This window comes from Rattus rattus, chromosome 6, assembly GCF_011064425.1.
Source record: "Rattus rattus isolate New Zealand chromosome 6, Rrattus_CSIRO_v1, whole genome shotgun sequence".
Taxonomy (NCBI): Eukaryota; Metazoa; Chordata; class Mammalia; order Rodentia; family Muridae; genus Rattus; species Rattus rattus.
The window spans coordinates 40,325,745-40,351,142 of record NC_046159.1 but is presented as its reverse complement, the minus strand read 5'-3'; the positions used below and the strand labels follow the sequence as shown (position 1 = coordinate 40,351,142).

Here is a 25,398-nt window from a genome sequence, read left to right as displayed (position 1 = left end):
TAGTTCAGTTTCCTAAGAAACAATATGAAAAATAATTAGCTATATATCAGAAAGGGAAGTATACCAAAGTTGAATTCAGTAGATCATTCTGCTGAGAATATGTTGTTAGGGTTTTACTTGAGCAGACCCTCCACCCTCTACTCCCTATCATGTGTCCTTGTATCTATATTGATGAGTTAGCTATGTGCCAAATTAAAAACCTGAATCTTGCAGGAGAAAGACAGAAATGAGGTACTCTAACTGCCAAAGAGACAGGTATGAAGGTTTATGAGTATTACATGAGGAGTCACAGTGCACGTAGCATGAAAGCATTGCCTTCCAGCCTTCTGTGTTTAGGCATTTTAATGTGGAGAGAGACAGGGGTGGGGGTGTCACTAAGGAGATAAAATCAACAGCAAGTCATAACCAGAAGGGCATACAACAGATGGTCTCTAAAGTTTGATGGTGACTAACAGTAGAAGAGGCAGCCCCAGCACTGTGGTCATCACATTGTTTAGTTGAGAAAGAGGATGCCTTGACTCTGAGTTGTTTGAAGAGGCAAACAGGCAAAGGATCTGTTGTTTCCTCAAGGTCCACAGAAGATTAGAAAACTCTGGAGCCTTGGTATTTTTAATGCAAGATGACAGGAATATCAGAAGTCAGATTAGCTTTTTAGAAAAATTGGCTTTTCATATTATAAATGCATATAATATTCATACTATATAATACATATAATGTTATATGTATTCCTGTACGGGTTTGTGATAGAAGATGCTCTCTTCTCATTCTGAGCATAAAAAGAAAGCATTTGGTTTAGAAGCTTCACAGACACGGTCTCTTCAGTTATCAGGGTTTTTTTGGCCAGATGATATTTAAACTGCAACTGTAGTTGGCATTTCCCCTGCTCTGTCCTCTTTAAGTGGAAGCTTATGAACAAGTGCAGTGCCATGTGCCTGGAGTCCCAACACTTAGAAGCCTAAAGCAGGAGAGTTGCTTGTTTCCATAAGACTGGCCAGCCTGGGAACATAGATAGGCCTGAATCCAAAAGAACAAGAAAAGGAAAATCAAAAGGAAAAGTGGTGTGTTGGTTATGGATCACCTATATCAGATAATGGAAGGAATCTGGTTCTTTTTTTTTCCCCAGTGGGCCTCTTTATTGTTTAATAAATCATCAACTTCTCCAAACCTACAGCTGGAATCTCACCGTATTTCCATGCTGGCATGAACAGTGACAAAGCTAACTAGAAGCTACATACATCGAAGAGAGCTAAGCTTTTACAGCTCACTTCCTTTCACAGGCAGAATATAAATAGATGCCCTCTACAGTGCACAGTGGTTTTAGTCACTAAGGAATTTAAATGGGATCTTGAACGTAGACAAATCCCGATGCAGTAAAGACGAGCTGAGATGCTGTGCAACTCTTTAGGGTTGAGCATGTTGTTGAGCACCTTAAGGAAGGTAAAAGCCATTCCACCACCAATGGTCATCTCATTGACTTTGTCTAGCATATTATTGATCAGCTGGATCTTGTCTGCAACTTTAGCTCCTCCCAAGATAGCCAGGATGGGTTGCTCTGGACTCTCCAAAGCCTTGGCCAAGTAGTTCAGCTCCTTCTTCATCAAAAGTCCACCAGCCTTCTGTGGCAGATTCATACCCACCATGGAGCTGAGGGCTCTGTGTGCAGTCCCAGAAGCATCATTGACAGAGACATCTCCGAGTTTGGACAGAGAGGCTTGGAAAGCATCAATTTTAGCAGGCTCAGCTTTAACCTTGTTCCCAGAAGCATCTTTTCCCTTCCCTTCTTCCTCTACATGAAAGCGGAAGTTCTCCAGGAGGATGACAGTCCCAGCCACTGGGCCCACAAAATCTTCAAAAACAGAACATCCTTGCCCAGCAGAGATTTGAGTTCTGCAGCAACTGGCTCTAAGGAGTACTTGTCAGGCATGGGAACAGCATCAGTACAGCCCGGGTAGCCTGATAAGCACAACTGACTTAGGTCCATTGTCCAAGCAGAATTTGATGCTTGGAACAGCGGCCTTGATCCTCTGGTTATTTGTTATCTGGTTGTTCTTCATAGGAACATTGACGTCCACCCTCATCACCTGCTTCCCCTTCACATCCAGCTTGTCCAAAGTCAGCTTGTTAGAAAGTGACATTTTGGCAACACCATGAGGTCGAGAGGCCCGGAGGAGAGGAAGAGGAGAACACTGCAGCAGACGTGCGCTTTTAGGAATCTGGTTCTAATTCACATGCCTGAACCTGATCCCCAAGGCTGATGAGAATTTTAGAGTAAATGAAGAGAGTTTCAGGCTCTTTATTTTGAAGAGGGACTCGTAACTTTTTTGAGTCATCACAGAAATTAATGAGCTTGATTATAATATTTTCATTCATATGTTTCATAGTCTTCCAATTTTACCTGTTTTTCCAAGCAAAACTTTGGGAAACAGTGAATGAGCAAAACTATTAAAAGCATCATCTATGTGAGGTAATCATCCTTTCAGAGGGCCACTATATACATATACATATACATATACATATACATATACATATACATATACATATACATATACATATACATATACATGTATGTATATATATATACACACATACACACACACACATATATATATATATATATATATATATATATATATATATATATATATTTCCCTTAGTAGAAACTAGTGTCTAAGAATGACAAAAGGTATGGGAAAAATAAGCATTCACAGATTTTGCTTTGGGCTCCCAGAAATGACAGAAGGAACTGTGTTCAAGAGAGCAATCTAATAGACAAGCATAAGAACAACCAGATTAAGAAGACTCTTCTGTGTGCTCATCTGTCTCTCTCTATCTCTGTCTTTCTCTGTCTCTGTTTCTCTCTCTCTCTCTCTCTCTCTCTCTCTCTCTCTCTCTCTCCTTTTGGGAGCTATCTAAAGGAAAGAGGAAAAAGAGAGATTTGATTCTGTGACTTGGATGATGATATTTTTCCATAAATATGGTATCTATTAGAAACTGTGTGGCTACAGCTAAGAATAGCAACTCAAACTGGCTTAATGACACTAAGTAGTTCACATATCTGAGAGACACAGCAGGACCCAAAGGATTGCTTGGGGGACAAACTCCGCAATCTATTTCAGATTGAAAAGGGGCCTTACTTCAGTAGTTTCATATACCCTATAGTTGGGTCTTGCTAGCCAAAACTGGGGTACTGGGGTACTTTGCTTAAAACCAGCATAACCATGGAAATGGACTATTAATTGACTGGGACCTGGGCACATAATTTTAGTCCTCTCAAACACCCTACGCGTCATATTTGAAGGACTGACTCACCAGCAGTGAGGTGGTATGTTGTACTTGTACTAAAGATTAGCAGAACACACAGAGTCAAAGACTGAGATGCCTTCTGCAATTGTTACTGTTGAGTGACAGTGATTAAATCAGAAACCTGATATCTAACTTAAACTCCATTAGCACAAATCATCACTTATATACATGTGTGTTTCTTGTATGTGTTCTCATTCATTCATAATGCTGCATCTAAATTTAATTTAAACACTAGCTACACTGGACCCCAGAAAATTGTCAGAACAGCATTCTGTATAAAATTTTATTAGTGGACATGTGCCATACTAAATTTGCTAAAAGCACACAATATACAACACAAAGAATGAACCCTAGTATAAGATCAAGCCTTTAGTCAGTAACAACATATGAATATTGGCTTATTAAGAACAGTACATCTACTACGTTGATGTCATATGCTCACAATGGTAAGACCTGTCAGCGAGGAAGAAGGCTCCGTGAGGACTCTGTGCATTCCAGACTGTTTTTTGCAAACTACCCTTAAAAAAAAAGCCATTTATCTAAAAATCTACCCAGGTATGCTTCTAGATTAAACATGCTCAGGACAGTGTCTCTGCATACTTCTAGATCCCCTCTAAGCAGTGTTGGTGTTCGCGTATAATAGAGGTCCCCAAACTCTGATCAGAAGCTATTTGGGTCAAATACATCTGAAAATTAAGAACCTTTCTCATTTTACAAAAGAAAAATGACCCACAAAACATGCCCAGCGTTATATAACATCCCCAGCTGAGTCCAGGTCAGCACTCTGCAATCAAAGGAGTCTCTAATTCTGCAGCAAAGCACATGAATATTCACACAGAGGCTATAAATAGCAGCACATCAGTTCAGGTCAGTTTTTGCCTCCAAATGAGTAGCAACATTTTTGCATTTGTTGAAAGTGCCTCTTTCTGGCTGTAACTGAGGCCTGTAGTTAAAACCATCCTATGATTTATTTTTAAATGCTAGTTGCTCCGTGATCCCTGGAGTGTCAAGGTATGAGGTCAAGGGCAATGGAAGAGAGAGGGGCTGATACAGTCCCTCTCCCCACTACACCACCCTGATTATGGCTTTTTTCCACCCCTACAAATTTTTGCAGAGTGAAGAATTCTTCTCTAAACCTACTTTTATCTCCCCATACTCCCCCTATCCCACCCCAACTTTTAAGTTCTGGCGTATGTATGATTAGGGCCTTGGTATATGTGTAGAGTGTTTGGAGGCAGAGACATTTTTCTGTTAACCAGAGAACAAAGACTCGGCAGGACAAGAATTCACTTCCTATTTGGATTTGCTCTCACTTTGTACCTTCAAAGATATGCCAGCCATTGTTAGACTACTCTATTTCTTGCTGTTTAAAATACTCATTTGAGACAGTTAAAGGAAAAAAAAATACTGTGGAAGGTAGAAGCCAGGCCAAATAAAAGAAACACTACACCTTTTAAGCAGATGTATCTGTCTCTTCGAATATCGGTTTACTCCTGTTCCATTCAACTGAGCAACCAAACAGACTGTTTATTTGGCACAAACTCTGTAAATTGACTACTGGAAACACAGAGCCTTTAAATATCCCTTGCTATTTACTTAATACTAAGAACACTAAATCATATTTGTAATGGTGATATGACACATGACCAATCATTTCTACAATGATTCTCTTGTTAAAAAAATTGTTACTCACAGGGAAAATCATCATTACCATATTTTATTCATGTTTGAATTTCCTTAAATTACGCCTATACTTTTATGAGCCATGTCCATTCACAGAGATGTATTGACCTCAGCTGTCTAGCTACAATGAGTTTCTATAATCATTGAAAGTCTGTGGAAGAGACATAGCCCTGTGTATGACTTTCCTGGAACATTGAGTTAACCATTCCAGGGGAGAGAAGGAGAAAATGAAATATAGATCAGACTTTAAGAACAGACCCAGAAAATGAATGTAGCCAAATTGTCTGTTTCTTGCCACAGATGATGTTGTTATCTAATTCAATAAAACCATAAATTCCCAAGGATTACACACACAGGATGTGTCCCATCTTCCTTACTCGGGGATCCCATAGCACACAAGGCAAAGGATACAGCATGGCAGCCATGACGGCTTACACAAACATACTTGTGAGCATGCGTACTGTAACCATCTACCTACCTTCCAGATGTGACCCAGATACAACCCACCTGTAAAATGATACAGTTAGTTTGCGATGACTGGTGTTCTATGCTTTTGTTCGAACTCCCTGAAGTTAAGATTGTTGCTATTTATGTTTTTCTTTTTCCCCTCAAGACCAGGTGTTTAATTAGGCAGTCAATTTGATGTCTTAGAAAGAATGGGTATCACAGTCTTAAATTCTTGAGCAATTCTTACCTGCCGGGAGGATTAAGGAGCTACACAATCCCCAGGTGCAACACCTAGGATCTAGACAGCTCTTATGAACATATTGGGAGTCTGAGGATTTCCGTTTCCTTTAAGAAATCACAGTATCCTGGTTCGTTGAGACTGCTGGCACATCCTCTTATCCTCTAGGAGACTAGGGTGTGGGGTGGGGAAGGGACGAGGTCTGGGAGTCAAGACAGAGTGCTGGCTCAGCAGTTAAGAACACCGGCTGCTTTTACAGAGGAACATGGTTTGGTGGGCAGCTCACAACTGCCTGCAATGTCAGTTCCAAGGCATTTGATGCCTTTTCTGGCTTCCTTACCAAGCTGGGTATATGCTATATGTACCCACATGGAAGTTACTCATATACATTAAATAAAATATAGGTCTAAAATACAGAATCACCTATAGAGGGATGTTAGATCTGGTTTGGGAAAGCCATTGTCTTCTGGTACAGTCAGTGAGTCTGAGATTTAATACCACAAACCTAGCACGGTTAGAATACAATTGCCCTGTAACCTGGCATGGACAGTGACTCCTCCGCCATTTTCAAAAAGTGCCTCTACCTGTTCAGGTTGAAATCACTTTCGTTCTTCTAGTGACACAGAACAGCTTCCGTGAATGACCTAAGGGTGAACTTTATCTTCCTGGCTATGAAGAATTCTTGTGTGATTTCAAGAGACTTGTGTCTCTTTGTGACCAGTACTTAGACTTTACTTGATAATGCTTTCTAAGAACCCACCCTGAGACTTTCTTTCATGCAAACTGGCACCCCACAGTTTAGTTGAAACAAAACATGTCCTTTCTTCCTCAAGCACATGAGTAAACAAGGGCTAAAAGTTTCAAAGCTAAGATATTTGCTTCCTATACCAGGCCTCCTAAAGTTTATTAAATCTCTCCCTCTATATCCAGGAAACCAAATAGCCCAAGCACTAAAATCTCTGCCTTGCCTTAGAAGAGTGATGAAATATGGTTTGCTTGATGCTAATGTTAATTTCCAGGCACTGAGCTTGGCTAACCAAGAGAAAATAAAACTTTAGATGGAATGGGTTATTTATAGCAAATGCAAAGCATCATTATTATCAATTCTTATTACAAAATACACAGAAAAAATATCCCTTTTGTTATTTAAATATGGCTTGGCTACATTGAGAAATAGTACAGATGTTAATCCACAGCCTCCCAGCTGCATCCTGGGTAATCACTATTATGTTTTATTCCTATTTGGAATTACTGGTAATAGACTGTATATTTTTGTGTGAAATTCAAATCAGGGAGCACCAATGAATTGAGATGATTGATATTATATATACACACACATAATTTTGGAATTGGGACAACAATAGAAATATTTCTTTCTTAGAGAAAATCTCCCACACTCGCTGCTTGTCTCTGTGATCTTGTTAAAGAATTCTTTTCATCAAAATAGATGTGCCAAACATTTACTAAATTCTCCATACTTGTAATGAGCTGACCCTTGACAAGTAATCTAAATTTGTTTTGAAAATATCTGTGCAATTGTTGAAAATCTGGAGCATAAATATATGGATCCTAAAATATATAGTTTTAATACACAAGCATTTAAAACTTCATGACAGTGTGCTTTTATTCTGTTCTTTGTCTTCTTTGATAGCTCCTGAATTCTCTGGATAAACTTCTCATTGAAGTGATTTTACACATGTAATCAAAAAGAAAGAGAATAGGGACAAAATAATATATAAGATTGTTGAAACTACATTTTTATGCAGGCATATGTGTTTATGCACAATTTTGTTCCTTTCCCATTTATAATCAATCTAAAATAACTGACCTACTCTGGGGTCATTACTTTAGAGAGAACTAAGACTCTGTGGGGACTGTGGCTTCTCAGAGATTCTAAAGTTGGGAGCTGAACAGATGATAATTCATGTTCTTCCTGAGTCCTTATCCAAATCTTCTTACAGCAACATCATATGTGGTCTCCAGAATAAAATATGATATGATTCGGTCACCTTGTCCCCTTTATTTTCCTTATGTCTCACCCTTAACATGAGGCTTTAGGTTTTGATGTCTGAGTTAAACATAAGTGGTCTCGCCAGACTTTCCTTAATCCCCAAACCTAACTTGATTTTATGTTTCTCTTTCCCAATTTACATGGACAAGTTCTACTTGGAATTTTTGTCCATCAGTTAAAAAATGTTTATAAAGGTTTTCAAGACTCACAATTACAGGTTACATGCATATAATCATGCCTAAAGGTTAAACAGACTCTGCAACAGGGATGTAATCTTCATGGCATGACCTTATGGCCATGCTGTGCTTCTACTGCAGTTTGTCAGCCAATGGCAAAATAAGCGAATTAAAGACTTTAAAGTGTTTAGAAATAATTTTAAATAGAATATATCCTTATGGGCAACTGTACTTACTACCACATAGAGAGTTAAAATGAGTACGATACATCATTCCTTTAAGAAATTAATGATTCAAAGAAGGGAAAAGGCTTGAATGCCTTCATAGAAAACGAGAGGCTTCTTAGAGTAAAATCATCTTTAAATCTTGTGGTTAAAACAATGATAAAAGTCTAAAGCCCTGGGAGAAAAGATAGAAATTGGACATGATTTTGAAGAATAAAAATCCTATCGATTTTCCATTAACATAGGTAATGAGGGGTACTTTGAATAATGCTTGTATGTATATGCCGGAATAACATATTCTACCCAGCTACTTAAATTATAGTTAATAGCTTATTCTCTGACCTTTGTTGCTATTCCATGACAAAATGACTACCACATATCTAGTTTCTCTTCTTCAAAAGCAAGATTTGGAAACAAATGGCACTTTGCCTTTGTTGTGTGTCCAAGCACATGATCAGCTGGCTTGAAATTGGTCCTTTTGTATAGCCATTTTAGGAATCGGAACTACAGGCTATTCTTTATTTGATATACATGATCATTTTAATTAGGTTTTCTCTGTATGTGTAAGCAAGCATACCCACTTGCATGTGTGCACAGTATAGAGTTGTTCCTTCTTATTAACATTTTTTTAAATCATCGTCATTGGTTGGTTCCTACTATACTCTTTAATTACAAAGGGGGAAACTGTTGTCTTTGTGGCATTACAAAGCTCTCCAGAGTGTCAGCAGCACAAAAGGAACGTAGGAAGCACAAAATGTGAAGAAAATAAAAGGTTGGCCAGAGCAGATGGAACAATAAGACGTGGCAGGAAGGAGAGGTGCCAGGCAGCCTGTGTCTGGGAGCTGGCGGTTAAATGCATCATCAACATGTGACAGGGGAGCCATATCTTAACTTTCTACATACTGGGAAGAAGTTATTCTTCAATGAAATTTTTCATCTTGAAGCTGGGACAGAATCTTGGGCATCATTGAGATTTTCTGCTTGCTTGCTTGCTTTTCTCAATGTGGTATTGATTCTTATGCTCCTATTGGGAAGGTGGTGTTCAAATGGACCTTTTCTCTTTCAGATGACTACACGCTACATGGCCCAGTTTTTGTTCAAGAGCCAAGTCATGTCATGTTTCCTTTGGATTCTGAGGAGAAAAAAGTGAAACTGAGTTGCGAAGTTAAAGGGAATCCAAAGCCTCACATCAGGTTTGTCCACTTAAGCATGTGTTTCCAGCCTGAAAGGGCAGCATATATCTTTATCCTAGCCTTTGTGAAGTAGAGGGAGGTGATTCTGGGTAAACTCCAGGCCAGCATGATCTACATAGTCAAGTTCCAGACCATAGTGAGACCCTGGTTCCAAAACAACAACAACAACAACAACAACAACAACAACAACAACAACAACAGCTTCAACACACCACACACACACCAAAAAAAAAAAAAGAAAAGAAAAGAAAAGAAAAGAAAAAAAAAAAAACAACCAACTAAAACCGCATGTTTATAGTATTAAAATTAAAATTAGTAATTACTCACAGAGTATTGAAGAAAAAGGAAGTTTTAGGTAGGTACTGTGCATTATCCTGAGAAACATGAAGAAATGATCCCTACATGAAAAATACCAAACTTAGGTTTAGGTCAGTATTAAGGATTAAATACCCCAAATAACATTTCTATTGAAAGCATTAACAATTTCTAATAACATTGTTAGCTACCTTTCTTATGCAACCCAGGACCACTTTTTCAGGAGATGTATAGTATATAGTGGTCTGGGTCCTCCCCTCAATCAGCAATCAAGAAAAATTCCCCCACGGGTATGTCTACACGCCAATCTGATGGAGGCAATTGCTCAATTTAAGTTCTCTCTTCACAGTTGGCACTGTTTTTTTTTTTTTTCACATTGTTGAAAACCAAGCCACTCATGTCTTAATATATACCCAAAGAAAATTAAATAATTCTTTGAAAGAAATGCCTGGTCTTCCACGTCTATTATGTCACTAAACACAATGACCAGAATGTGAAATGGACTGGAATTTTCAACATCAAATGAAAAGATGAAGAAAATGTGACTCATACATAACAGAAAATTATTCAGTCACAAAAGGAATAAAATCCTGCTTTGTTATCCTCACACTGTGTATGGCACTGCGGGACATTGTGTTAAGAGAAATAAGCCAGACATAGAATGGTACTTCTATGTTATTTCTTCTATGTAGGAGCTAAAAGTATTGACCTTTTAGAAATACAGGGTAGAAAGAGGGGTTGCCCAAGGACATGAGGGAAGAGAGGAAAGGAAATAGAGAGGTTTGGAAACATTAACCAAAATATAGAAAGCAGGGCTTACTTGTAACTTTGTAAGTAGAGTTGGATTATGATTATTTATCATGTCTTTGGAACTAACTAGAAGAAATATCTAGGAATGTAGCTCTGTGGTAGTATGCTTCTACAGCAGGTTGAAGGCCCTAGATTCAATCCCAGTACTTGAGATGACAAAATAAGCCAAGAGCAAACAAAGTCTATCTTCCTGTCCTTTCTTCTGATCTATAATGTAGTTCAGTTAGCAGAGTGGCTATATACTGTGTATGAAGACCTAAATTTGATCCACAGAACCACAGAACCAAGGCATGGTGGCACGTAATTGTAAGACCGCATTTAGGAACTACTACTTAAGAAAACGAAGCAAAATACAAAAATTCAAGTTTGCCTTCAAATACCTAAGGAGTTTGAGGTCAGCCTTGGATACATGAGACCCTGTCTCAAAAACAAGTAAATTTAAATTTAAATAAAACTTAACATGATTAAAATAAAAATGAATCAATAAATAAAAGCCTATTTTGACATTCTAAACATAAAGAATGCAAAGCACCCTAATTTGATATTGAATCTTGTATAAATGTACATTTTTATCACTGTATATCATGTATATGAGTTAATTGTAAATTCCTTTAAAGGAGAACAGTATACACATGTCTGTAGGCAGACAAACACTGAGTTTTGGTTCCTATAGCCTCTCGCTAAAGGAAAATCTAAAAGACAATTTTGATATGGGATAAACATGATACCAGAGAGAAGACCTAGGCTATGAGAAGACAGAATTAAGCAGAGTGATGTGCCAATAATTCCACCTAAAATTAATTTCATTAAAAGTGAATAGATGATAAAGAAAAAAATCAAAAGAAGAAAATTTAAGTTCACAGAGTAATGGAAGTATTTTAAAAAGTCTTGTCCTAGACAACCATTTTCTCATGTGGTTAAGGAAAGAAATTAAACTGAATTCTTATTTCACATTACACACAAAAATCAATTTTAGGTTAAGAAAAGGCCTAAATTAAAACAAGAAAAAAAAAGAGCCATGCATATATGACTTTGGTGGGGGGGGGAGTTTAGTATGATAGAAGATGTACAAAACGGTTTTTAGTATGAAAAGAGATATACATATCATTGAAAATTTAACTTCATTAATAGTAACTATTCGGTTCAATGGAATAGCTAAGCAAACTCTAGACTGTGGGTTGAGGCTATATAAAGAAACCCTGTCTTGAAAAATGAAACAAAAAAAAAACAAAAACAAAAAAGGTAGAAAATTTCTCAAAATTGAAACAGGAAAATCAAGTAACCAAGCAGAAAGGTTAAAAAATGTTCGATCGGCTCTTAGGACATGATGGCACCAGAGATATTCTTCCAGTGGCTATAGTAAAAATCACCCTGACAGAAGCAGCACACAGGAGAAAGAGTTTATTTTAGTTCACAGTTCAAGCATCGAGTCCACCGTGATGGGAAATCCCAGCAGCAAAGTTTAAGGCAGTTGTTTAAATTACAAGACAGAGAGCAATGGATACTCATGCTCTCCACACTTCTGGTCTTGGGACAGTGTCTGACTCAGGGCAGTTTCATTGCCTGCTTCTTAGACATTTAATGAAGGTGAAGGGACCTCTTTGTTCTGTTAATTTTCATAAGCCTTTGGGTCACATAGGCCAGACTTGCATATTCTTCAAGGATACATTCAGAACTACCCATGACTATCAGTTAAAATGCGTTGAGGATGTAATTGAAGATTAGAGGTGGATAAAGGCACGGTCCCATTCAAAATCAACACAGGAGACCTCATGTAGTAAATACTATTCCTTCATTATTTCAGGATCCCTTACAACACAAATCTTATGTAAGTTAGTTCGTTTACATTCAAATTTAATGCTAATAAAGTTACTGCAAGAATAAATACGATGCATCTATACCACCCTTCTGGGCTCAGGGAATAAAGTGCAGAGAGAATGTAAGAGTTAGGGGACAAGAATGAATGCCCTAAAGGGCTATCTTCTTAGCATGGCATGGCTGAGACACCCATGAGCACACAGTAGCAGTGGCTACCAGCTTGCTGAGGGAATAAAAGACCCCTAATTTAGAGGTAGTGGGTAGATGTGGTGAAGCCTTAAAAGAAAAAGATATGTTGTAGGGCTTTGAGAAAGGCCACCTGCTCTGCCACCTGGATAAAGAAAGAACATTCCAGAAAGAAAAGAACAACTAATTAGAGTGGGTTCGATAATTGAGTGAACAGGCCATTTGTCACCTGACACAAGATATTTTTGAAAGTGAAAGAACACTGTTAGTAATTACTGTAGAGCATCATCTATAAACCCTATGCTGTCCTGAACAAACCAGGATACATGGTGTCTCTGTGCATAACACAGTAAACTAAGTTAATGATTTGAAAACACACTGCAAAGTAAAAACAAATGCAAGAGGCAAGGTTACTCAGATATATAAATGATGAGTTAATGGATCCCACTTTGAGCACACAGCCGAGGGTAAGTTCACATGCTAGCTATAAATGAAAACAAATTTTGCTGCCGATTCTGGCAAGTTGCTGCATTGTTTTTCCTCAAACTGTGACCTTTAATTAACATTGCCTGTGTAACACTGTGTTTCTAGATATAGGGGCTTGCCTTGTTATTTAAAACAAGCCATAGAACAGAAACCTATTATGTTTTTTTAAAGATTGCAGGGGAAAGCTGGGGAGAGCTTTTAATCAAATGCATTAGCAATTCCAGGCAGTGCACAGTGCTTGCCTTTATCCCTCTAGCAGTTTGCTTGTGACATAATAGCAGTCTGGACCTGGGAGCTTAAAAACCCCCTGTTGTTAAAGGAGAGAGCAAGAGAATGAATAGAGATCAGGTGTTTCCTAACACCTTGCTAGCTGAACTTTCCCAGTCTTGGTGTTGACTTTCAGGGGGTTGAATGGGTAGGAAAATCTCAAAAGTGAGTGGAGATCTTCAGCTGCAGGTTTCTCCTACGACATCCCAACTGACCTCTTTTCTTTATATTTATTCCTTCAACTGAGCCCTTTCTTTACATTGTTTCTGCCCCTCTGTTTTGAAAGGATTGACCCTGACCCAGAAAACTGAAGAAGGTTTGCCCCTTGCCGACTTCTCTTGTATTAAAGTTCCCTAAGTGCAGCTGACATTGCTGATTTCGCCCAGCAGCTCTTCCCAGGTGGAAGAAACCTTCAAGCAAATGCTTAGAGTTGGTTTGCTATGAAGTTTGTATTCAACTGAGTCTACAGAGAACAAATTCCAAGTCACAAAGGACCTGCCCCTCCCTGAGTGTCAAGTTCAAACGGTTAACAGAAGTTTTGTTTTGTTTTTGCTCCTTTTTTTTTCTTTCTTTCCCGTGAATCTGTACACTGACTTCTTAGCAGACTCTGCACAACCGTACCTTGGGGAGGTTCAAGGTGGTGGTGTTTGCCTGTGTATAACCCACCCTTTGGAGAGAGTTTAGCTGTGCCGTAATCCTGCTTACAAGACACCAATTTGCCTTGCCCCCTGGGAAAAATCTCTTATTTACTCCAAATGAGTCTTGCCACTCCATTACCAATACTTAAAAGATTCCTCCAACATTGAAAGCAAATTGGGAGATTTTCAAGAGTGTTTCACTACACAATGAGAGAAGAAATTCGCCATGCAATCCACATTCAATTGGAACAAACACTGACTGCATTGCAATAAAACACCATAGCGTGCTTTATAACACAGACCTGACTGCATGTCTCATAAAACACTTTATTTTCTAAATCACCCCATCCCTGTTGCCGTTTGTATGTAAAAGCAGGCAATAAAGTAGATGAACGGACTTTGTGCACAGCCTTTTTTTTTTTTTTTTTTTTTTTTTTTTTTGGGGGACAAGTGCAGACAAACCTATAGAGGTGTCATTATTCCCACAGCCAGCCTCATGAAAAGATTCACATGGTCCCGGTCCCACATTCCACACTCGGCTTGCAGCAAACATTATATTGCAATTTCCTCTTTGAGTTCTTAGATTTGTCATATTAAATTGCTCTGCTATCATTTGAACTGAGAGTTATGGCCAAGACGTGATCAGCTGACTAAACGCAGATGTGTAGAGCAGGCAGGCAGTTCTAGAGGCTCATGTGCAGCTAGCACTGCTGGGATATAACTTGGCTGTTCTCTTTATTGCTTATTACTTTCTTGTCTGTGTCAGAGCACAGAGAGAATTACGGCAGAGCCGAAAAACACTGTCGGTTTCTAATATCCGGCTTCTTATACACAAACACATAAAGAACTAAGTCCCCTTTCTGCTTCTATCCTGCTTTCTCAGCCCTCCTGTTTCTAGAATTTTTTTTTTTACACTTCAAAGACATGGCTGTGAAGGAACTCATGGCACTGGGCTGGGCGAGGCAAGCATGGTTGATGAATTGTGTAGATGCTCAAAGCTCAAATATGTACTAGGGAAGCAGAATTTTGAATGCCTTAAGCTCAACAAGTGTTTATTGAGCACAGTGAGAGGGTTAAGTTCTAGACTGAAAAAAACTGAGAATATAAAAGGAATTTGGGTAAATCATCTTGAGCAAAAGCATTCTTTGCATCAGGAGTAGGAGGACTTCCACAGGACATCTGAAGACCCTTGACCCACTTTGACTAGAAATATGGACAAGGACTTCATTGGAAGATGCGCATCTCCTCCCCCAACTTTCTCTTTTCAAGACGAAGTCTCCCTATTTAACCCTGTAGGGCCTGAAGCTCACTATGTAGACTAGGGTGGCTTCTGCAGGAGTCTGACAGCCTCTACTTCAAGGGAGCATAGTGTAAAGGCAATGGGCACATCAGGGGACGTGTCCTATGGGATAGACTTTGGTGTTCAATGTACTGGCTCAAGCACTTGGGGAATGGAGGAACGAAAATCAGGAGTTTGGGGTTATCTCAAATATAAGAATACAAGGTAGACTGAGGTCAGCCTGGGCTGTCTAAGACCACATATCTGAAGGACACATGCAGACACAAACGTACATGCCCCCCGCACATGTAACTTGAAGCTAGCAGGCTGAGGATTTTATCACTTAAATTCTTTTGCATTATGTATTCATAAGCACAGTGCCCTGGGATGTAATAAAGAACTGCACAGTGGGTGGCCATGCACATGCGCACTTCTATTTAGGTAAATGGCTCTCGTTATTTTAAGAAAGTAAAACGAATAATTCTCCATTGCTACTCGCTTTGTTGCTTTGAATCAATTTCCATTGTGCTACAATCTTTCTGAATGTTTTCAGCTCCTAGGAGAGTCTTGGTAATTCATAAGCTATCAAAAAAGCAGTCATTGAATTATGTTAGTTCAAAAGTTTGTATGGATTCCTATCAATTCCTATGGAGTCCTGAAAGGTGATTTGACTCAGATAAGGTTCACATTCTTTGGATGTCAGTGACTCTGAGAACAGAATTGCGGATCTCCGTACCAAAGCTAAGCTACTGAAATATGTCTCAGTAAAACTCATTTATTGAGCTCACTGCTACATCCAGATTCACAGGTGACCCATGGAAATGAACAGAGGACAAGAAAACATTCTTTGCTTTGGTTACTTAATAGCCTGTAGCTCACTGGGGCAGTTGATTGACATTTTGAGTGCCAGTGGCTAAAGCGATCATCCAGTTGATCCATGGCCAGGCAGATTTGGTCCCCGAAGCATCTCAGATCAATAGAGTTCTTTTGCTTTGGAACCAGGCACTTCACTCATTTTAAGAATTGAATCAAAATAGGCTCGGCTGCAATTTCAACAACTCTTCTGCTGTTTCCCTGAAAGTGGTACATTCTGTCCTCTAGATACACCTATTTAAACAGTGTTTGCCAACCAGAAAAAAAAGGACTTTTTACTAAGCAGTTATGTTTTAGAGAGAGTTGTAGAAATTATGTTTTAAAAAAAGTCCCCCCCAAGAAATTAATTATTGGTAGCATTGTATGTCATCTCAGAACAGGAGCTAAAGTGAGATTGTCATCATTTACTATGAAAGATAGCCCTCTCCCCATAAGCACTTAAGATGTCACCATCGCTGGATAGACACTTTCTAATATATGCTTTACCATGCTTCAAAACCCACACTGGTGATACTTCCTGGGATCTCTAGTTGTTATCTATTTTAGACAATTCAGAAATATTGATTAATATTACAAGGCTTTATCTACTGGCATTTTTATACTATAGGTGGAAGTTAAATGGAACAGATGTTGACATTGGTATGGATTTCCGCTACAGTGTTGTTGAAGGCAGCTTGTTGATCAATAACCCCAATAAAACCCAAGATTCTGGAACGTACCAATGCATAGCAACAAACTCGTTTGGAACAATTGTAAGCAGAGAAGCAAAGCTTCAGTTTGCATGTAAGTAGCCATTATATTGCACCTCCAATGTTTCTTTGAACTTGTGTACACTGTATGAATATACGTTACAAGTGTTACCTTCTGAGACTGCATAGATTTGAATAAGGCATATTATTGTTTTTTTTATTTGCCCAAAATAGTTTATTAAAATAAATGAGCAGCATTTTTATATAGAATGTAAAGAACATGGAATTTAGATATCTAATAAATGGAATGATTTTTCCATAATAAAATACATTTTAGATATCAGAAAACAGTAATGAATATCAATATCATCTCACCCTAGTTTATATATATATGCGTGTATGTGTATATATAACTATATATGTATATATGATTATACATAAAATAGTTTACTTTATATACAGAAAAAGCTAATTACATGAACATAATAGAAATTTTTCCTGTAGACAAAGAAATTTTAAACTTGAATTTAAAATGTATATTGTCATATCTGGATATATTATACACATGCATTTTTATTCTGAGATTTTAAAAATTATATATATATAAAATTTAAGGTTTACTTTTTACATTTATTTTGAATTTTTTCATATATACTGTACTTTTTTTTTATTAACTTGAGTATTTCTTATTTACATTTTGAACGTTATTCCCTTTCCCGGTTTCCAGGCAAACATCCCCCTAATCCCTCCCCCTCCTCTTCTTTATGGGTGTTCCCCTCCCCACCCTCCCCCCATTGCCACCCTCCCCCCAACAATCACGTTCACTGGGGGTTCAGTCTTAGCAGGACCAAGGGCTTCCCCTTCCACTGGTGCTCTTACTAGGATATTCATTGCTTAGTTTTATTTTTTATTTATATTTAGAAAATAGTTTATGTGACTAATGAACTATAACGTGGAAGGAAAGGGGTATGTTTCATAGAGCCTGAGATAGTTTGCTTATATGATTATTTGGTTATATGATGATTTAAATACATATACATTTACATAAGTGTTAGAGTTTTACACATGATAAGTACATGCATGCAACATCTATAAACATTAAACAGAACAACTGTAAAAAAAACAATTGAATTGTTAGCAAACTAGTGTTGATAAAAAAATACTTTAATAATAAAATTTGGAGTGATGGTGTAGCTTAGTGATCAATACACCAATAAATCCTATTATTGTTTTAATATAGTAGAAAGATATTTATGTCCAATAATGAAAAAAATTAGGATATAGTTCATTCACCTTTTATACTTTTATACCAAATTAGAACACAGAAAACAAATTGCTAAGTCTTGAGATTTGCATTTAATAAAAATCATTGCCTGTGTGAAGGAAAGTAGAATTTAGAACTAGAAAACTGAAAATCAAAGTCTAGCAGTAGAAGCAGTAAGTACACATTCTACCGCAGACACCTTGAGGATTGCTGTTCAGCTAAAGTTTTAAGGGTGCATGCATTTGCATATGATTATATAGTCCCTTGTATAAAATCTCAACTCATATAGCAGTATGTTAATATCAAAGGTTGTGTAATTACTAAGTCTGTTGGTAGTAACACTGTAGAATATTCTCATTAACAAAACCTACTCTGGGAACAGAATACCAAATATACCTATTATAATATTCAGCACTTAATCTTTTATTGCTTTTTGATGGCACTTTTTTGTAATTGATAAATGAATTTTCCAGAAATTCTGTGTATATTGTAAATGTCTCCTGAGATAGTCTTTAGTATCTTTGGGTACGCACAAAAATAGGAGGGTAATGCATCTGATTAAGGGCCACAAAACTAGTGTGCATATTTTTCAGATACAAGCAAGTATGTGGTTATTTTGTCTGCATGTGTGCCTGTACATGCATGTAGTTTTCCCATGACCAGAAGAGAGCATTGAATCTGTTGGAATTGGAGTCATGAGCAGTTGCTATGTGTGTGCTGGGAATGGAACCTTGGTCCTCTGGGAGTGCAGCCAGTGCTCTCACTGTGCAGTCATCCTTCCAGCCCAATTCCAGTTATGACTCTATATATGAAACTAGTCTGTTCTTAAATATGTGAAACTATATCTTGTCCCGTAATTAATTTTTCCTTCAAGCCTTTAATGAGCAATTATCTTCTTCACAATCTTGTGTGAATTCATTTGTTAAGTTATGGTCATATGAAGAGAACTACAATTTTTTATGTGTGCTATGACCTTTGCCGAAGACACTAACACCAATATATCCATGTTGTGACCTTCCAGTGTAGCAATTGTAATGGGCACCCTGTTCATTTTTAAAAGGGCTAATTTCATAGTATAACCTTATTGTTAATTTACAGCTTATTTAATTATTTTATGTTTTAAACTAAATTCAGAATACAGCATTATCCTCTGTTATATAACCCTTCTCAGAACTAATCTTTTGGTCTATCACAGTTGAAATTGTTTTAAATATATATTTTTTCAGCTGCCCTTCCTACAGTGTTCCCTGGGGTACTATGCATTCCTCGCTTGGGTTCGGGAGTAGCTTGTCTTCCACTGTGCATTTCCTGATATGAAAAATGCTGCTGGCCATGTTGATCTCTTTCTTCCAGCCTGCTAAAACTAATAGTGAGTTCCGGGCCATTCTGAGCCACAGAATAAAATATTGTCCTTTAACAACAAGAAACACGAGTAGGGCGCAGGTCAGTTGGCAGGACTGCTGGCTGAGCAAATGTGACGTCCTGGGTATGATTCAACACCACATAACATTACATGCATTTTTATTTTACATGAAATATTATTTGCCATAAAAGCAAGGGAAATTTTCTTATAAAAGCAAGATGTACTATCTCTTCAGTATTCATTGCTGTCTGGTCTCTTTTCATCTTGGAACCTTGTTTCGACTATTTATCATAAAACATTAAATGATCTTTTAAAAATGTAAATTATATCATTCCACTTCTTTGGTTATGTCTTCTGCTGCACCTTGAAAAAAATATATTGGTTGGGGATTTAGCTCAGTGGTAGAGCTCTTGCCTAGAAAATGCAAGGCCCTGGGTTTGGTCCTCAGCTCCAGAAAAAAAAAAAGAAAGAAAAAAAATATATTACCACATCTTATTTTAACTTATAAGAAAACAATGCTCATTTGGTTCCAGAGCCTTCATACTTTCATTCCCTTTGCCTGATACTCAACGTCCCCTGTTCCACTTGTTCAATTATCTGATTTCTTTAAAGATTCCATTCTTCAATTCAGTGTAATGTTCTCAGGTGGTTTGAATAAGAATGACTCACATAGCCTAATATATCTGATGTATGGTTCCCAGTTGGTTGACTTGTTAGGAAGGATTAAGAGGTATGATCATGAGAGACTAAGCTTCAAGGTCTCAAAGCCCATACCAGGCCCAGTGAATCTTACCTCCTGCTTATTGGTCCTTTGTAAATTCTTACCTATAGCTACTGCTTTTCTCCAGGGCCATGCCTACTTACCTGCTGTCATTTTCTCCACCAAAATGGAAATGATCTAACACTCTGAGACTATAAACAATCCCTCAATTACTCCAGAGAAGCAAATAACCCTATTTAAAAATGGGGTACACAGCTAAACAAAGAAATCTCAACTGAGAAATACCCAATGGCTGAGAAGCACCTAAAGAAATGTTCAATATCCTTAGTCATCATGGAAATGCAAATCAAAACAACCCTGAGATTCCACCTCATGCCAATCAGAATGGCTATGACCAAAATCTCAGATGACAGCAGATGCTGGTAGGTTGTGAGAAAGAGGTAGGTTGTGGAAACACTATTCCATTGTTGGTGGGATTGCAAACTGGTACAATCATTGTGGAAATTAGTCTAGTGGTTTCTCAGAAAAAAATTTACATAGTACTACCTGAGGACCCAGGTATACAACACCTGGGCATATACCTGAAAGATGCTGCAACATATAACAAGGAGACATGTTCTACTATGTTTATAGCAGCCTTATTTATAATAGCCAGAAGCTGAAAAGAACCCAAATGTCCTTCAATAGAGGAATGGATACAGAGAATGTGGTACATCTACACAATGGAGTACTACTCAGCTATCAAAAACAATGACTTCGTGTAATTATTAGGCAAACGGATGGAACTAGGAAATATCATAAAGTGAGGTAATCCAGTCACAAAAGAACATACATGGTATGCACTCACTGATAAGTGGATATTAGCCCCAAAGCTCAGAATACCCAAGATACAATTTACAAACCATATGAAGTTCAGAAGAAAGTCCAAAATGTGGATGCTTCAGTCCTTCTTCAAAAGGGGAACAAAATACTCACCAGAGGTAGAGAATGGGAGGACTTGAGAGGAAGAGAGGAAGGGAAAAAGGAAAATGGTAGGATCAGGTATGGGAGGAATCAAGGATGATATACAGAGGTCAGGAATTTAAACGGAGGTGCTTAGTAATGGGGGATGGGGAACTGGGGTAGCCACCAGCAAGTTCCAGATGCCAGGAAAGCAAGAGTCTTCCAGGACCCAGCAGGGATGAGATTAGCTGAAATACCCAACAAAAGGTAGGGAGAACCTGTAGAAACCATATCTAGAGGTTAGGCCAGGTCCTTGTTTGAGTGATGGGGCCACTCACTCATCTCCAACTTTTTAACCCAGAATAACTTCTATCTAAAGGAAATACAAGGACAAAGTGTGGAGCAGAGACTCAAGGAAGGGCCATCCAGAGACTGCCCCACCTGGGGATCCATCCCATATATAGACACCAAGAAATGCTTTGATGCCTAGAAATGCTTGCTGACAGTAGCCTGTTATAGCTGTCTCCTGAGAGGTTGACAAATACAGACGTGGATGTTCATAGCCAACAATTGGACTAAGCACAGGGACCCAATGGAGGAGTTAGATAAAGGAGTTGAAGGGGTTTGCAACCCCATAGAACAACAATATCAAACAAGACCCCCCGAGAGATCACAGGGACTAAACCACCAACCGAAGAGTACACATGGAGGGACCCATGACTACAGCAGCATATGTAGCAGATGATGGCCTTATCTGGGTTCAATGGAAGGAGAACCCCTTGGTCCTGTGGGGGCTTGATGCCCATCGTAAGGAAATGCCAGGGCAGTTAGATGGAAGTGGGTTGGTGGGCGGGGACAGAAACTGGAAAAGGTGATAACATTTGAAATGTAAATACATAAAATATCCAAAAACAGTTGTTTAAACAGATGCAAACATTTTGGTGTAGTTCAAAGAGCATGCAGAAGCTGTGTGAAATTTAGAACTCACAGCAGCAGATTTAAACAACAACAACAATAACAACAACAACAACAACAACAACAACAACAACAAAATTCTTTCTTTCATGAGTTGCCTTGGTTACGGTGTCTCATCTCAGTGACAAAATAGTAGGTATGATACAGTCTGATAGATATTTCCATACCTCCTTTTTTCACATGAAAAGAAATGTTTCTGCAGTCCTCAACTTCAACCTCACAGTATCTCTGTTCCTTTTCCAAGATTTGATAAAACTTGGGATGACTGAATATTGTCTTGTTTGATTTTCATTCTTCTGATAGCATCTATTGTAAACAACCAGAAATCATGATTTCCATCCTGCATTTATAGAATCTCTATTAGTTTATTTGCATGAATGTAGACATTCCATTGTTAACTGCCCATTTAGTAATGATTATGTCTCTAAAGCTAAGCTGGGAAAGAAGAATGTTTACAAATATAAACAATTTATATTCTAGCCATTTTTAGAGCTAGAATATAATCCTCATTATCAATCTATAGCAGTCAATATTGGGAGATGTTCATAGACTTTTTAATTAAGAAAACATAACTAGAAAGAGGTTGTTAATGTCAACACACAGACACACACACAGATACACACACACACACACACACACACACACACACACACACACACACAGCTCTCACCTCAAAGAGAATAATGATAGTTTATTCTTGACCAAATCTTGACTGACCATGGCCAGAGAAACATAAGTTTTAGTCATCAGATGTTCCATATTTCATCATAGGAGCAGATTCATGAGTTTTTATAGCAATGGAATGAACAAGGTTATCAATCAAGGCAATTTTTCAAATATATTGGACAAAACATAAGAGAGGTAGTTCCAAGAAGGGGAAGAAATCTCTCCTGTAGACCTTAGATGCTATCTGATGACATTCATAACTGTGGGATTGATGGAAACTAGTGGTCTGTTGACATTAATATACTACACAAGGTTTTTTCTTATTAGTTACAGTATGTTAGCTCCAATACAGATATGGGAAAGGGTCAGCTATTTGAGGAACAAAAGCTAGTCCCAAATAAAATAATTAGGCTCCAAGCCTACAACACTCCAATATTTCCACATCAATATAGTTCTTTTTTATTGGACTTTTTAAACTTACATTTCAAATGTATCCCTTTTCCCCACCCTTCCCACCCCACTCCTGACATTGCCCTACACTGGGGTCCAGCCTTGGCAGGACCAAGGGCTTCTCCTCCCATTGGTGCCTAACAAGATCATCCTCTGCTTCATATGTAGCTAGAGATATTGGTCTGTCCATGTGTACTCTTTGGATGGTGGTTTAGTCCCTAGGAGTTCTGGTTGGTTGATATTGTTGTTCTTATGTGGTTGCAATCCCTTTCATCTCCTTCAATCCATTCTCTAACTCCTCCAATGGGGACCCCATTCTCAGTTCAATGGTTGGCTGCAAGCATTCGCCTGTTTTTGTCATGCTCTGACTGAGCCTCTCAGGAGACAGATATATGCTGTCAATATGTACCTGGGATCAGCAATATTGTCTGGGATTGGTGGTATGCATGTATATGGACTGGATCCCCATGTGGGGTAAGCTCTGAATGGCCATTCCTTCAGTCTCTGCTCCAAATTTTGTCTCCATATCTCCTCCTATGAATATTTTTGTTCCCATTTCTAAGAAGGACTGAAGCATCCACACTTTGGTCATCCTTCTTCTTGAGCTTCATGTGATCTGTGGATTGTATGTTAGGTATTCTGAGCTTTGGGGCTAATTTCCACCAGTAAGGCATACCATGTGTGCTTTTTTGTGATTGGGATACCTCACTCAGGATGATATTTTCTAGTTCCATCCTTTTGCCTATGAATTTCATGAAGTCACTGTTTTTAATAGCTGAGTAGTACTCCATTGTGTAGATGTACTACATTTTCTGTACTCATTCCTCTGTTGAAGGACATCTGGGTACTTTCCAGCTTCTGGATATTATAAATAGAACATAGTGGAGTATGTGGCCTTTTTATACGTTGGAGAGCGCATAAGCCATTGGTGTTCTGTTCAGGAAATTTTCCCCAGTGCCCATGTGTTTGAGGCTCTACCCCACTTTTTCTTCTATTAGTTTCAGTGTATCTGGTTTTATGTGGAGGTCCTTGATTCACTTGGACTTGAGCTTTGTACAGGGTGATAAGAATGGATCGATCTGCATTCTTCTACATGCTAACCTCCAGTTGAACCAGCACCATTTGTTAAAAATGTTATTTTCCCCCCACTGGATGGTTTCAGTTCCATTGTCAAAGATCAAGTGACCATAGGTCTGTGGGTTCATTTCTGGGTCTTCAATTCTCTTCCATTGATCTACCTACCTGTCTCTGTACCAATACCATACAGTTTTAAAACTATTTCTCTGTAATACAGCTTGAGTTCAGGGATGGTGATTCCCCCAGAAGTTCTTTTATTGTTGAGGATAGTTTTGGCTATCCTGAATTTTTGTTATTCCAGATGAATTTGCAAATTGCTCTTTCTAATTATATGAAGAATTGAGTTGTAATTTTAATGGGGATTGCATTGAATCTGTAGATTGCTTTTGTCAAGATGGCCATTTTTACAATATGAATCTTGCCAATCCATGAGCATGGAAGACCTTTCCATCTTCTGAGATGTTCAATTTCCTTCTTCAGAAGTTCTTGTCATACAGATCTTTCACTTGCTCGGTTAGAGTCCACTAAGGTATTTAATATTATTTGTGACTACTGTGAATGGTGTCCTTTCCCTAATTTCTTTCTCAGCCTGTTTATCCTTTCAGTAGAGGATATAGTTCTAATCAGTCAATCAGTCTTGGCAGGTACAGCCTCTTTCAAAGAATTCTTATTCATACTGTTATTTCAAAAATATTTTCAATTTGTTGAAATACAAGACTATTCTTTATTTAATAAATAAAAATCAAGGAATGTAGGAAAAATTTTAAATATCATTGAGTTTTCCCCCCTGAGCTTTTTTTGTAATCCTTAAATGGCTGCACTGCTGTTTGACCACACTGCCATGTACCATACAAGTAAGCCAATGGTTTCACCTCATGTGGTTATGTCTGAAGCAACTTTTATATATTTCTTAGCTTATATCCTTATAAAAGTGAAAGTGGAGCTTGGAGTAGATGGACTATTCATTGTTATTACATAGGTAATAATTTCCACAGCCAAGGAAATACAGCCCTGATCTGGCTTTTTCTACTTCAAACTAATCTAGTTCATAAGAAAAGCATCCCTTAACCTTGCTGTAATAAATCATACTTTTCCGGTCTCATTGCTTACTTTCTATTAGTTTATTCATGGAACAAGTATGTAGAGGTAGATGTATTATTTCTATTTTAAGATTTATTAAAAATTATCACATGCTGCTTTTGTTGACAGACTTGATAATTTCTTATGTTGGCACTGAACATCTTTAACTTGTATTAATTGACTTCTAGAAATTTTCGAGTTCACTGGAGATAATGCCTCTAAGA

General features: G+C 38.0%; 1 protein-coding gene and 1 pseudogene across 1 annotated transcript in view; one reads left to right on the top strand and one right to left on the bottom strand.

Moving 5' to 3' along the window:
* Cntn4 (contactin 4) overlaps window positions 1–25,398 on the top strand; it is a 952,979-nt gene that overhangs the window by 603,667 nt on the left and 323,914 nt on the right. Inside the window, exons 5-6 of the mRNA XM_032906003.1 lie at window positions 9,149–9,275; window positions 16,555–16,730. Coding sequence (XP_032761894.1) covers window positions 9,149–9,275; window positions 16,555–16,730 — 303 coding nt within the window. The remainder of the gene's footprint in view (window positions 1–9,148; window positions 9,276–16,554; window positions 16,731–25,398) is intronic.
* On the bottom strand, window positions 1,272–2,201 carry LOC116903587 (annotated as a pseudogene).